The sequence below is a fragment of the Citrus sinensis genome, chromosome 9 (assembly GCF_022201045.2).
Source record: "Citrus sinensis cultivar Valencia sweet orange chromosome 9, DVS_A1.0, whole genome shotgun sequence".
Lineage (NCBI taxonomy): Eukaryota > Viridiplantae > Streptophyta > Magnoliopsida > Sapindales > Rutaceae > Citrus > Citrus sinensis.
In genome coordinates, this window is record NC_068564.1 from 28,528,605 (window position 1) to 28,542,065 (window position 13,461).

At 35.6% G+C, this 13,461-nt stretch overlaps 3 protein-coding genes and 1 long non-coding RNA gene across 4 annotated transcripts; 2 read left to right on the plus strand and 2 right to left on the minus strand.

The window, feature by feature from the left end:
• The first annotated feature begins 3,845 nt into the window (after positions 1–3,845).
• LOC102608805 (classical arabinogalactan protein 4-like) lies at positions 3,846–4,715 on the plus strand. The gene has a single exon (XM_006474831.4). The coding sequence runs from the start codon at positions 3,973–3,975 to the stop codon at positions 4,594–4,596; it is 624 nt and encodes a 207-aa protein (XP_006474894.1). The 5' UTR covers positions 3,846–3,972; the 3' UTR covers positions 4,597–4,715.
• A 114-nt stretch (positions 4,716–4,829) lies between these two features.
• On the minus strand, positions 4,830–6,366 carry LOC102619978 (probable pectate lyase 22). The gene is made up of 4 exons (XM_006475052.3): positions 6,218–6,366; positions 5,414–6,145; positions 5,197–5,335; positions 4,830–5,112 (listed from the first exon to the last, which is right to left on the minus strand). The coding sequence occupies exons 1-4, from the start codon at positions 6,289–6,291 to the stop codon at positions 4,885–4,887; spliced, it is 1,173 nt and encodes a 390-aa protein (XP_006475115.2). The 5' UTR covers positions 6,292–6,366; the 3' UTR covers positions 4,830–4,884.
• A 1,421-nt stretch (positions 6,367–7,787) lies between these two features.
• LOC102608517 (protein TIC 20-v, chloroplastic) lies at positions 7,788–8,664 on the plus strand. The gene has a single exon (XM_006474830.4). The coding sequence runs from the start codon at positions 7,865–7,867 to the stop codon at positions 8,504–8,506; it is 642 nt and encodes a 213-aa protein (XP_006474893.3). The 5' UTR covers positions 7,788–7,864; the 3' UTR covers positions 8,507–8,664.
• A 1,053-nt stretch (positions 8,665–9,717) lies between these two features.
• Positions 9,718–10,603, minus strand: LOC127900058 (uncharacterized). Its single transcript, XR_008052034.1, has 2 exons — positions 10,029–10,603; positions 9,718–9,928 (listed from the first exon to the last, which is right to left on the minus strand). It is a non-coding gene; the product is annotated as an uncharacterized LOC127900058 (long non-coding RNA).
• Positions 10,604–13,461: the final 2,858 nt, after the last annotated feature.

Genomic DNA, 13,461 nt, shown 5'->3' on the forward strand with positions numbered 1-13,461 from the left:
TTAATTTCAAGCCCAAGTTATTTGTACTTAACAACTTAACGGATGATTAACAATTTAACATACAATAAAATATTAATTGAACTTATTAATTTTTTAGGGTTGAAGGCTTGAAGCTACTGCGCAAGTGCACATAATCACATAATACATTATAATTATAAAATATATACAACATAATACTTAATTTTAATATTTAATCTACCGAATGTGCTAATTTATTCATAAAAAATCAATTATTAACTATTATTAACAATTATCAATTAATATTATTTCAATTATTAATAATTAACAAAAATTTTGTTATTCGCTAGCTAACACCATTTTCATATGTCCTTTATGCTTGACAGCCAATATGGTCTATTCGCTAAACAGAGCAAACGATAACAATTAATGAAATAAAAACAAAACCCACCAATCAACAATTCCTTTTTATATATGAAAAAATAATAATTTCTGAAGAGCTTAATAATTAACTAAATTTCCTTGATTTTATTACTAATATTTATAAATACATAATTACAACAATTAAATAATAACCAATTACTAAATTACATAATAAACAATTAACAATTAAACATATATAATTAATTAATTATATAGTATATATATACCATGAAAGTTACGACTTAGGAAATAGGAAACTTGAAACTTGAAAGTTGAAGCTTGAAAGTGGAAAGCTTCAAAATCGGGTTTGGGTGGGGAGAAAGTCGGGTCGGGTTGTGAGGATTCACCCTTTAAGCAGTAGATCGGTGGCCACGGCTCACGGCTGGACGCGATTTCACTTGGCAGCAAATCGCGGCTTCACTTGGGAGACGCGGACAGCTCACGGCTGGACGAGTTTGACTTGGCAGCAGCTGGTCGCAGCTTCACTTGGCAGCAGCAGATCGTGGTTTCAGCAGTTGGCAGCAATATATCGTGGACTGGTGTGTGTGAGTCTTGTGGTGGCTGGTTGCGGACTTGTGACTGCCTTGTTTGTGTTTGAGTTTGACAGTGAACTTGTGATTTGTGCAGTTGTGAACTTGTGATAGTGGTGTGTGGCTGACAGCGTGTGTGTGTTAAGTTTGTGAATTTGTGAATTGTTGAGTGATTGTGTGCAGCATGTGTGTGTGTATACAGCGTGTGTGTGTTGTTGTGCATAGGGATGGCAATTGTACCCGCAAACCTGCCCAAACCCACCCGCCAAAACGCGCCCGTTGCGGGCGAATTTTGTATTATAAATTAAAACCCGCACATGGATGCGGGTGGGTTTGGTATTAACCTTATATCCGGTGGATACCCGCATGGATATCCACCAAACCCGCAATATTTTTTCCAAATATTTTTAATTTAATTTTAATCTAAAAATGTATAAAGAAAATAATGTCATTAATCAAATTACCAAATAGCCAAAGGCTCAAAGTTGTGTATGTGTGTATGTGGCCTATCTCCTATTCTAAAGTCATAATCTAAAGAAAACTAAAGGCATTTTCCTTCGAATTAGTATTTGAAAATATTAATCTTAATTATTATTATAAGTATTGTGTTGGATGGGTGCTTATGGTGGTGAATGAAATGAATATCTTCTCTTAGAGCTTGTTTTAAATGATAATATGAAATGTAATTATTATTTTTAGATACTAGTTTGTGTTTTTTAAATGGATTTGTGTAATTTATACTTAAATTTGAGAATTTGTGTTGAATTGATGTGGAAATTTTAATTTTTCATTTACATTGTTTAAATATAAAATTGAGTATGTTATATGGAATTTGAGGTTATTATTATAAATTTATATATTAAACATTTGTGATTTTAAATACGGAAACCTGCAAAAAATCCGTCGGATACCATTGCGGGTTTGGTAATTGTTAAAACCCACTGCAGGTGGGTTTTTGTAAAAAAATTAAAACCCGCTGCGGGTTGCGGGTGGGTTTGGTAATTTAAATTTAGTGCGGGTTTGGGTTTGGTAATGGCAAACCCGCTGCGGGCGGTGCCCATTGCCATCCCTACTTGTGCAGCGTGTGTGTGTGTGTGCTGGGCAGTGTTAATTTTAGTTTTTTTTTTTGCAACCCGATCGGGTATTCGGATCGGGTCGGGTTTGACCCGAACCGATCACAACCCGATCGAGTTTGTAATTTTTAATCTGATCGAGTTTCAATCTCGACCCGATCCGACCCGAACCCGAAAAATTTCAGGTTCGGGTCGGATCGGGTCGCATAAAATACCCGTCCGTAATCAAAAGAGTGCAACTAAATTATATATAATATAAATGAATGAGCTTCGATTCTTAGATCTTACTAGAAAACGAAATGTTGTGTGCGAGAGAGAGAGTACGAGAAACCCTAATATGGAAACTTGTGTTGTGAGATTCTATTTTTCTTTTTCTTTTTTCCAAGCTTCTTTTGTTCTCTTTTTCTTTTTCTTTTTCTTTTTAATGTGCAATAATCTAGTAATCCTAGTTGTTATAGTTGCTAACGTAAGCCATCAGGTATTCTACACACTTCTTCTACTTTAATTGGAATTGGTTTTGTTTCGTTGCACGTGGGCCCAAGCACATCGTATACGGAGGGAATTACGATATCAAAATAATCATTGACTAAACATATATTTGTAAAATCACATTAAATTTTATTTAATTATAAGATGTGATTAATTAAATGTGCGTGCGCGCGCATACATGCACACCGGTAATTAAGTTGTTATCTACTCATGTGAGGTCTAAATTTTAAATATTTTTATACTTAATCCATACTTATTAATTATTATTTTACTCATATTTTGTCAGGTAATTCTAATAGTTTAATTTTGCACTATTACATTAAATTTTTATTTATCTATTTTATATCAAGAATTTATACATATTTAAATCATAATTTTTATTAAATAAAGTAGGTTTCATCTTCTGCTTCATTCTTTTTCTCTAAGCTTATTAGTGCTTTTGATTACGTGAAGTCACGGTGGCAGTACCAAACCTGCTTCCGTGTGATAAAGTGAAAACACGGATATGAGCCTAACGAAAACTGTGGACATGCAGTGGACCCAGCCTCTGAATTTGTTCGATGGGCCATGGCCCATTGGATTCTAGGTTTAGGTACCCAACCTTTAAAGAAATGCTCTAGGTTGGGGGCACTTTTATTCATTCATTTTTTATAAAAAAAAATGATTAAACCACTCTCTTGTCAATCTTCAGTTTTAAAATAATCTATAGCAAATTTTAATAGTCGAGATCTCTTAAACATAGTACAAGATTACAAAAGACTGAGTTTTAAATTTCACTCACATACTTACATTTTTTTTATATGCATCCTTATCAAATGATTTCACACAATTTAATAGTAAAATAATAAATAGATTAAATCATTTCTTATTTTACCTTTGTAAATAAATAGATTAACACCATCTCTTATTTGACCTTTGTCACAAAAGTTAATAACTTAATCGCATATTCTCGACTGAGGAGGAGGCTAAGTTGCAGCTTCTACGAGTGACAGTTTCGGCAAAAGGTAAGGTCCATCCACTGATGCCATGATCCCTTCGTCGACATTGAAGTCTAAATGTTCTCGACTTAACCTACACATCATCACACGCTAACTGCTAACTGCTAACTGCTAAGCATGATGGTACTTCACACTTCACATTTGTTTTGTCGAGTTGACAATATTACCCGTGGGGTACTTTTGTCTTTTCATTTTCTTGGAGGCAAACCCCTCACATGATATCATTCAAATCGGACAACATAAACTGGCCCCGGCCAGTCCAGTGACGTCGTGCCAAGTAACGGCTACTTCACCCCCCATAGCCAGTCGCAGTACCCTACAAACTCAACTCAACGGTCACATTTTCACTTACAAATACCAAATCCGCAACGCTTCGCATTCACTTCGAAAAAACAGTTACACATATATCCCTTTCATTTCTCCCTCAAAATAGAAAGAACGCAACAAACACTCAAATCTAAACCAAACATCTCGACTTCAGATTCATCATACAAGATTACGATGATGCATAGGCTTGTTGTTCTTGCATTTTTTGTCTTCATGTTGTCGGATTCCGGCAACGTACAAGCAGACAATGCGCCTGCACCGTCACCCTTCTCCACAACCCCCGCTAAACCCTCACCACCTCCCGCCAAAACTCCGGCAACTCCTCCGGCCAGTCCTCCCGCTTCCCCTTCTCAACCCCCAACCGCATTGCCGCCAAAAATCTCTCCTACGCGGTCTCCGGCGACCGCTCCTGCTCAATCCCCGGCGAGTCCCCCGCCTACCGTCAGTCCCCCGGTTCAATCCCCATCAACCCCTCCTCCATTGTCGGCCTCACCCCCGGCGGCAACCCCTGTTAGTACTCCCGCGGCGACTCCGGTTGGGGCTCCGCCAACAGTGGAGAGTGGACCGGCTGCTGCTCCTCCAGCGGAGACACCAACAAGCATTCCATCGAGTTCCGCAACTCCGGCAGAGGCCCCGAGTGTGGTTCCTTCTAGTGGTAGTCCACCAGCGCCGGCACCGGGGAGTTCAGCACCGGAAACAGCAGAGGGTCCGGCCAATGATGAGTCGAGTGCCCGGTCAATGTTTGAGATTCGGGTCATTTTGAGTGGGTTCGCAATTGGAGCTGCCTTGGTTATCTAGATTAATATTATTTCTCTTCCACATTTTATTATTTTTTTGGGTCAGGGATTTGGTTATTTTATGGATTGTTTTATATGAGCTTAATTTTTTTTGGAATGATAAATATTTGTTTATTGTTACTATTGTTGCCACTGTAACAAGAACATATTGCATTTAATCAATTTATGGATAGGAATAGAAAAAATGCCAATTTTTGATAACTTAAAAAAAAAAAAGGAAAAATTGAAACACTATTAATGTGTGAAAATTGCAATATTATTACTAGTGGTAATAACATTTGGTAGCAAATTAGCAAGGTTGGCTATTCCGGCAACTGAGTGCTCCGGCGGACGGAGAACTAGCAGTTAAAAGTGAAGTGGCCGGTCTCGCAACCATGCTTGAAGCTTTCATGTAGCTTGCAGGAGTTTCTTGTCCAGAAGGTGTAAAGAAAGCACCATTAAGCATCAGATCTCCTTCTGATCTCCAATTCCATTTCTTCCATTCATCATCTTCTGATATGATTTCATGTTTTGTCACCTGAAAACGCAGCCAGCAAAGCTTAGAATTGGAGAGCTTACAAGGTCCATAAACAACTCTGTGTGTGATTCGAAAAAGACTTACCTCCTTGGTAGATTCGTCATTTGATGCTATGAAAACATTTCCTTGGCTATTGATTGTAGGATTAGCACTTCCTCCAATTGCATACATCTCCCACCCAGTGTATATATTATTCACAATGTGAAAGAACCCATGTCGGCACCTGCAAAAATTAAGCCGAAATTATCAGGATTCAGTAATATCCTACAATAAAAAGCTGTTACTCTGTTCTCTTAGTTACCTGGGCATTCTTTGAACAAGACCATCTCCGAAAAAATTGAAGGCAATGGTGACCTGCATATTCTTGTCAGCAGAGAAATCATCACTATGACCCATTAGCATGACTTCATTGTGATGGAACATGTAGTTGTTTGAGATTGTTATGGCTGTAGAGCCATAAACAATGTCGATGAGTCCGTCATAGCAATGGGAGAAAGTACAGTGATCAATCCAGATATCTCTTGAACCGAATATCGATATGCCATCTCCATCTGATCTGCCTCTTGGTCCATAATGTTTCGGCGAGTCCCTCACCACAGCACTTCCTGCTGGTACACAGTCATGTATGTAAATGTTATGTATGATGATGTTACTTACGTTGTAAATTGATATGCATGGTCCATTTGACATTTGAACATTAAACCCTCTTCCATCTATGGTCTTGTATGAATTCATGACTAGTTCTTGCTTCAAGTTGATGACCATATCGTGATCAAAGATTATCCAAAGGGGTTCTTCTTGGATTACGGCATACCGAAGAGAGCCAGGAATTGGGTCAACTGGATCATCGTCTTTGGACTTGACTATATAAATTTCACCATCTCTGCCTCCAACAGCATTGCGTCCAAATCCAACTGCACAATCGGCAAGTGCTTTTCTGTTACTTTCCCATTCAGAATCACACCTCCAGCAGTCATCAATTGGGTTGCCGGTTCTGCAAGATTCTGGCCCCAGTTGCCTTCTCGTTGTGCTCCTGTAGTTGCATAAAATATTGTCAAACTCTAAGAAGACTATCACGAGTTTATTTAGAAATTCTGATACTTACCTTTCATGTGCCTCTAGAATCTGCATGATTGGAAATAAAAATATGACCAAGGAAATGAGAAAGGAACTTGACATTTTGAGATTGAGCGAGGGACCTGCTAGTGCTTGTGCTTGGTTACAACATCAATTGACTGATTTTGCCAAGCTACTTATAATAAATGTGAAATGACTAATGATGTGCACAAATCGCAGAATCTTGTACCCAACACTTTAATTATGACTGTCATTATCTGCTAAATACGTCTATTAAAAGAATTGAAACAACAAGGGTCTGAGCAAGTGAAGAAAGTTTGAAAAAATGAAGTTGACTTGGGTTATCAAAGCAGATGATATGGATTAGGTAACGCCGTTGAAACCGGTTAATTTGATATGTGCATATGAGAAGATATATCGAGTGATGAAAAAGGAAAGATTAAAGCAAGCTCTCCCACATATAATTGTATGAGACTCAAAATGGTGAGCTATGAAGAAGTGGGGGCATTAGATTTGCAAATGCAGGCCGTAAAGTTTGGTTGGCTTGGCTTACTGGCTTTAGGGTGCTATAATTTATGGTATCTGTGCTGCCAATTTTTGTTGGTGCTGCAATTGTTAATATGCAGAATGCAGCAAAATTGATTAAGAATGGTCCGGCTCCGGCAAAGTCCATGCTCTGCCATTTGCATGATGATCATAATCCTAGATCTAGACATCTAGTGGCGCTTCCTCTCGCCATTGAATTAGTGGGTGCCTAGGTGGTGGGCTTTTTTGTACCGCAACGAGATCACATCACTAAGTAGTCCCACTTGAGAACCTGGGGTCCTGTTACGGGACCTAGGGGCTAGGCTGTAGGTCCATGGGCTGGGCTAAAAGATCCAATACCCCCTTTATTAATTTTTTTTTTCTGAAACACGGCTTAAATGAGTAAAAAACTTTAAACGTAACTAAGGCTCCGTTTGGTACAGCTTATTAAATAGAGCTTATAACAGTAGAGCTTATGCCAATAGAGTTTTTGGACAAAAAATTATTGGGTGTTTGGTTGTCAATAAAAAAAGTATTTTTGAACCATGAAACTATATGATATTTTTTATATTATATATATTTAGAAAAGCTTTATAACTTCTACTCCTAAAAGTTCAAATTTTAGGCTTTTCCTAGTAGAGGTAAATTAGCTTATTTAAGTTAAAAAAACTCTATTAAAAAAATAACCAAATACCATAAAAAATTTTAAAAAGCGCTTATACGATTAAATAAGCACTTATGGCTCTTAAATAAGCCATACCAAACAGGCTCTAAGTGTTTTAAAGTTGGAGATTGAATTTCTTTCTTTGTATATTCGTGAGAGTAGAGCAGTCACTTTTATCAGGTATTTCTTTTAATGTCATTAAATTTTTGAAGACTTGTATAATACTCGTATCGAACTAGGATGAATCTATTAAAATACCCACCAGTAGTGCCGATAGATTTTGTACGTGTAAAAATATCAGCACTCAAATTAAAATCTGAGGAAAATTATTTTATCTTATTGGAAATGGTTGTCAAGTATTTCTAATTTTCCAAATTTATTTATTTTTTTCTTTTATTTTGTAGCATGAGGTATATTTTCCTGTGCCAAACACGAAAGCATCGCCTTATTATCTTTCTCCGCTGCAAATTTCTCTCACACAGAAACATGACCATATCCAATCTTCTTCACTCCCCACAAACACCTCTCACTCTCTTACACAAGCCCCATAATCATCATACTCGCTCTTCATTCCTCAAAAGCCCCAGCTCATCATCATTCTTCACTTTAACTAACAAAGTGAACCACCACCAAACAATAACTACCAAATCCAAAAAGAGCGACTCAGCTGACTACCCAGATCGTTTAATCTCAGCCATCTGTTATTTCTACCCTTTCTTTGATGGCATTCAATATGGCAAATATGTTATAACTCAATTCACCCCAATTCAACTACTTATTCAACCACTTATTCCAGCTATCAAAGTCTTTAAAAGCTTCCCCTTTAATGGGTTTCTAGTCTTTTTGACTTTGTACTTTGTTGTTGTACGCAACACTAATTTTAGTAGATATGTTAGGTTCAATACCATGCAGGCTATTGTGCTTGATGTTTTGTTGATTTTTCCTGATCTTTTTGAGAGGACTTTTAACGCGGGAGAAGGGATTGGGTTGGATCTGATGATGAGTTTGGACAGTACAGTGTTCTTGTTCCTCTTGGTTTGTTTGATTTATGGCTCTTCTTCTTGTATGTTAGGTCAAGTGCCCAGATTGCCAATTGTTGCTGAAGCAGCTGATAGACAGGTTCTTTGATTACTCATTTGGTTTCCTGTTTCTGGTTACGTAAAATTTGTACTCAATTTTTGGATTGAAGTTTCAAAGGATTTAAATTTTATAACACAATGTTCTTTCTGCTGCTGTTGTTTTATATTTTAGCTAAATTGTTATGGTTATGGGTGAATTTTCGTCTAGCTGGTATTTCTACTGTTATTTCCTTAGACAAGTAATTTTAGGTAGGGAAATGATACCTGTTTCTATTGATGGTTGATGTTATGAATTGAATTTGGTAGAATAATCTGATGCTCCTTTCATTGTTCTGTTATATGAATGGAGTCCATATTAGTAATGGATCAGAAGTTAGTCTCTCTCTCTCTCTCTCTCTCTCTCAAACTGAAGCAATGACAAAATGTTAGCTGGGATACAAATAAAACATAATGTTTCAGTCATTTATCTTTATAAACAAGGCCAAGCAGGCATCCAACTGGGAAGTACACTGTCCCTATGGTATGGAACTAGGGTTCATGTCCGACATTTTACCATAGTAAAAAGATTTGATGTAGTGAAGTATCGGGTAAAATGGCGAGAAGCCTTTTGACTCATGGAGGAGTATTTGATCTGGGAAATAATTATCAGATATGTATGTTGATTTTGTCGAATAATTTCTAAAGTCTACCAATATCTCTACCATTTGTTTGGAATGACATTTGTTATCAACATAGATTGGCTTACCCAGTTATTGCTTACAGAGACCTTAGAGTTTCAGGAAATGTTAAGAGCATGGTGCAATGATGTTTGATAATTCAAATAAAAGATAATAATTATGCTTACTAATAATACAAGACCCTCCCAACAGTAATATTCCAGTATTTATATCCAAGTGCAATGGTGTCTAGTTCTAAAATCTGAATGGTTCTAAATTAATCTGAAATATGAACAGATTGAAGGATTGAATTTGGATTTATAGTGCGTTTGGGAGTGAGATACTGTAACTTTTAAACTGTATTTTACTAAGCTACTGAGCTGCCAAAACTCAATTGTAAGGTGTTACCAAACACCTTGGCAATTGAGATTTGGCGGCTCAACTGCCACACATCACTCTCAAATGCACTCTGATTGCATCGATCAAACTTGTGTGATGGGTAGGCACTTGAGTGATCAAAAATATAATTTCAATTGATTTAAAGAAAAGTATTTTTGAAATTTCTGATCTATAAATTACTTTCAGAAACAACAGGAATTCAAGAGATGAAAACCTTCTATTTAATTTATTTATTAATTCATGCATTCATGCGTGAAGGTGAATTGCAGAGGCAAATAGTCTCGTAACCTCACGATCATCATAACTTCTGTGTGATATAATCCATCTGGATATTCCTCCCATAAACCATGGCTTTGGTAGAGATGTTTTTAAGCGCGTTACTTTCAGCTCTGTTTGACAAATTGACATCCCCTGAGCTGCAAGACAAGAGGGTTTAATTCCGAAGCTGAAAAAGCTGGAAAAATATTTGAAGACGATTTAGGCCTTGCCTATTGATGCGGGTGAGAAGCAACTGACCGGTGATGCAGCTAAGTTGTGGCTCGATGATCTCCAGGAGTTGGCTTATGATGCAGAGGACATTCTGGGTGAGCTTGCAACAGAAGCTTTAGGCTTGCAAACTGACAAGCGAAAGCTAGAGCAACAAGTTACATGACTATGCCCTAAACTTTTGAGCCCAGAAACGGAGGCAAAAACAGGGCTCACTTGCTGGAATTTTGATCACTATCTGTTCACGTACTCATCAACTCCGGGGGCATCAAAATTCAAAACTTTGTCAAGAGCGTAAATTGCTAGATCCTGCTCATCTAGCAAAGTCCCACTAGTTTTTGCACTGCCAATGATATTGGTCTTCAGTGTTAATTCATCAGCTTCATTTATCATGAATCGGAAGTTGAAGCTTTCCCACTCAATCAGTGGCCAAAGTGTTCGTTTATCACTTTATTGGATTTCAACATGAGAACACACAAGAATTCAAGAAATGAGATCTTGTGTTGGCTGTATGAGAAGCTTTACTTTTACAAATCAATACTACATACAATGTTGTTCTTATATTAAATTAGGGATGGCAAACAGCAGGTTCTGGCCAGGTTTTTTCAAGCCCATGTCCAGGCCCTCTGTCAACTAAGTATATGGGCATGGGCCGGGCCGGACTTGGGCTTTATTTATTTTAAAAATTTTAAATTATTGTAAATTTGAAATAAATTAATGATCAACAAGTTATTAAAATCATAGATAAATTAAAGAAAATGAATATTTCAAATTAAAAAAATAAATAAAACAAATAAAAACTCATAACTTTAATTTTTTTTAATACTGAATTTTCTAATTCAAACACTCTCTTAATTGATTGACACAAAAGAGAGAATTTTGTATCATAATTTTAGTTTTTTTGAATCATAATTGATTTATAAGTTAAGAATTTAAGTTTTCTTTTTTATTTTTAAATTACTTTTCAATTTTAATTATATTATTCTAATTTATAAAATTATTTTTTTAAAAAAAAGTAGTGGGCTTGGGCTTTGTCCGGGTTTTTTTTCTTGGGCTCTTGTCCAGGCCCTCATGGGTGAGGGTCAGGCCTAAGCGCGCGGGCCCGGGCTTTTTTGCCACCCCTATATTAAATTAACAAGTTAAGTTGGGCAAGAGTGAACAAAAGTTTATATTTCATTTTAGATATTAGGTCTCCTTTGATATTATATTGTTGTGGTTTAAACCAACAAGCGCGTAGATTAACTGGTCTGAAATTGTTCTAGCTTAACCAAGGTCCTCGATTCGAGGCTTGAGAATGCAGCTGCGTTAAATACTTATTGGGAGAGCTTTGGCGCCCTAGTGGTCCTACCCAGCTCGAATCTGAACTAGTCGGGACCCAATGTGGTATTGGGATACCATATGATTTAATACACTGAAAAAAAAATATTGTTGTGGTTTAAAAGTTAAAAGTCACATATTGATACTGTGAAATGAAAGTTATAACTCTGAAATAAAATTTTCATACTATTTTATAAATATAAGTTGTGAAGTTATTAATATAAAAATTATTAATCAAAAGTTCGTGGGTGAAATAATTTGAACTTTCAAACTACATTTTAAGTGTTTAGGAGCCTAAGTTAATTAGTGAGAATTTTATGTTAAAATTTCAAACCCCTATCAAAATTAAATGTTTTATGATTGAATTGTTGGGTAGTCAATGTTATAAAGAGGCTAGGAATAACAATCCATAAACTTTTAGTTGGAGGATGTTTTCAGACATGTTTAATATTGAGGTACTGTATGTTTTAAAGATTAATTGTTATGAAAAAAAATTTTATATTTATGAATAAAAATTAATAGTGTATGGTAAATATAACTTTTAACTAATAATTTTTACAAAAATATTAAGAATATTATAGGTTTTTCATATATAAATAGTGGATAAATCAACTTAGTTTTAAGCTATAGTAGTTAAGACTTTTATCAAACACATTATTACTATAACCTAAAAACCTACAACTACCGACCTTAATATCAAATAGAATCTTCATTTATACTTTATTTATATATCATGATCGAGATACAATGAGATCAAGTTTAAGAGAAACGAAGAAATTTTAGAATACTAACTGAAGTCACTTGAAACTTCTAGTCACATTATTTAGTTCGGCCGTGTGGTACTTTGAAGTTGCTAACATGACTGTGTTTTCTTGGTGGTTAACGAAATGCATTAATGTTCAATGGAATAATGGTTGATGAGAGTACTAATTAATTATTTTCACGTGGATGTAATGTAATATACATCATCTAATTTGAGAACCATCTAAATGAGATCTAACCATGATTTGAATAAAGAAATTGAAACCGAACATGCACAAGCTTAGCAAACCATGACCAGAAATTAAGGCACTTCAACTCATATACCATATTTCCAAATAAATCCATTTAATCTATACTTGCAATTGTTTAATCCATTTATTGTGCACAGGAGTTGTACCACGTCACTCACCTTCGTAAACTTTAATTTATCAGCAAATAAATAAATGTATACCTATCCTCGGGACAAGAATCTAATCTTAATCACGTACTACTACTTATTGTAATTAATTGTCTCCTACTTACCACCAACAATGAATTAATTTCATTTGTGCCACGAAAAGGCAGATACTTAATAGTAAGCATCGACAAGTAGCAATAGGTCATCCTGAAAAATCTTCAATATGATAATACGAGTCATTATCGACTTAATGAAAAAATCTTGAGTACGGCCCTACCAATATATTATGATGTATCGGGAAAAAATCAAATCCTCCTATGGTTTCCAATTCACAATTCAAATTCAGCATTCAATAATCAATAATTTTCTAACTTTATATTTATACATCGCTTTCGATCAGCCTCTTTAGGTTTAGAAATAATCCCAAGTTAAATAATATACAATTATATGTTGACAACTTGTAGAACCCTAAAATTGAAGAACAACCCATTAAAACCTGGAATCACATCAATCACGCAGCAATCAATCTCACGTAATTCAAAGGTACAGCTAATGTAATGTTGTGAAAAAGAAATTAATATATATATTACAATTAATTCTATACTTGCTTGCTTTAGCCGAAGTGGATACCAGGTAATTGAGCTTTAATCTATAATTTAATTGTTTATAAATACTTTAGAGGACGCGGAAAGATTGATCAGAGACAGCAACCCAAGTTTTTCTCCACGCAGACAAAGATTAGATTAACAGAATTTTAATATTTTATACCAGAGCAGGGCATGATCATCATAATGCGAGATATTAATATTAATTTTCAAAAAGACATGATATTAATAATAATAATAGCTACAAACAACGACTATTTATAGTGAGATTTGAAACACATGCAGGTTTCCATAACGTGCATGTGTGGCAGCTAAGGTAAGAACAAAGTATGCATTTTTATAGTTACATTCAATAAATATAAAAGAGTTTTTAAATTGGATG

Coding starts and splice junctions, on each gene's coding strand:
- LOC102608805 (XM_006474831.4), top strand. CDS start 3,973: ATGATGCATAGGCTTGTTGTTCTTGCATTTTTTGTCTTCATGTTGTCG.
- LOC102619978 (XM_006475052.3), bottom strand. CDS start 6,291: ATGTCAAGTTCCTTTCTCATTTCCTTGGTCATATTTTTATTTCCAATC. Junction 6,146..6,217: donor ATTCTAGAGGCACATGAAAG/GTAAGTATCAGA, acceptor ATGCAACTACAG/GAGCACAACGAGAAGGCAAC. Junction 5,113..5,196: donor ATGACGAATCTACCAAGGAG/GTAAGTCTTTTT, acceptor CTGCGTTTTCAG/GTGACAAAACATGAAATCAT.
- LOC102608517 (XM_006474830.4), top strand. CDS start 7,865: ATGACCATATCCAATCTTCTTCACTCCCCACAAACACCTCTCACTCTC.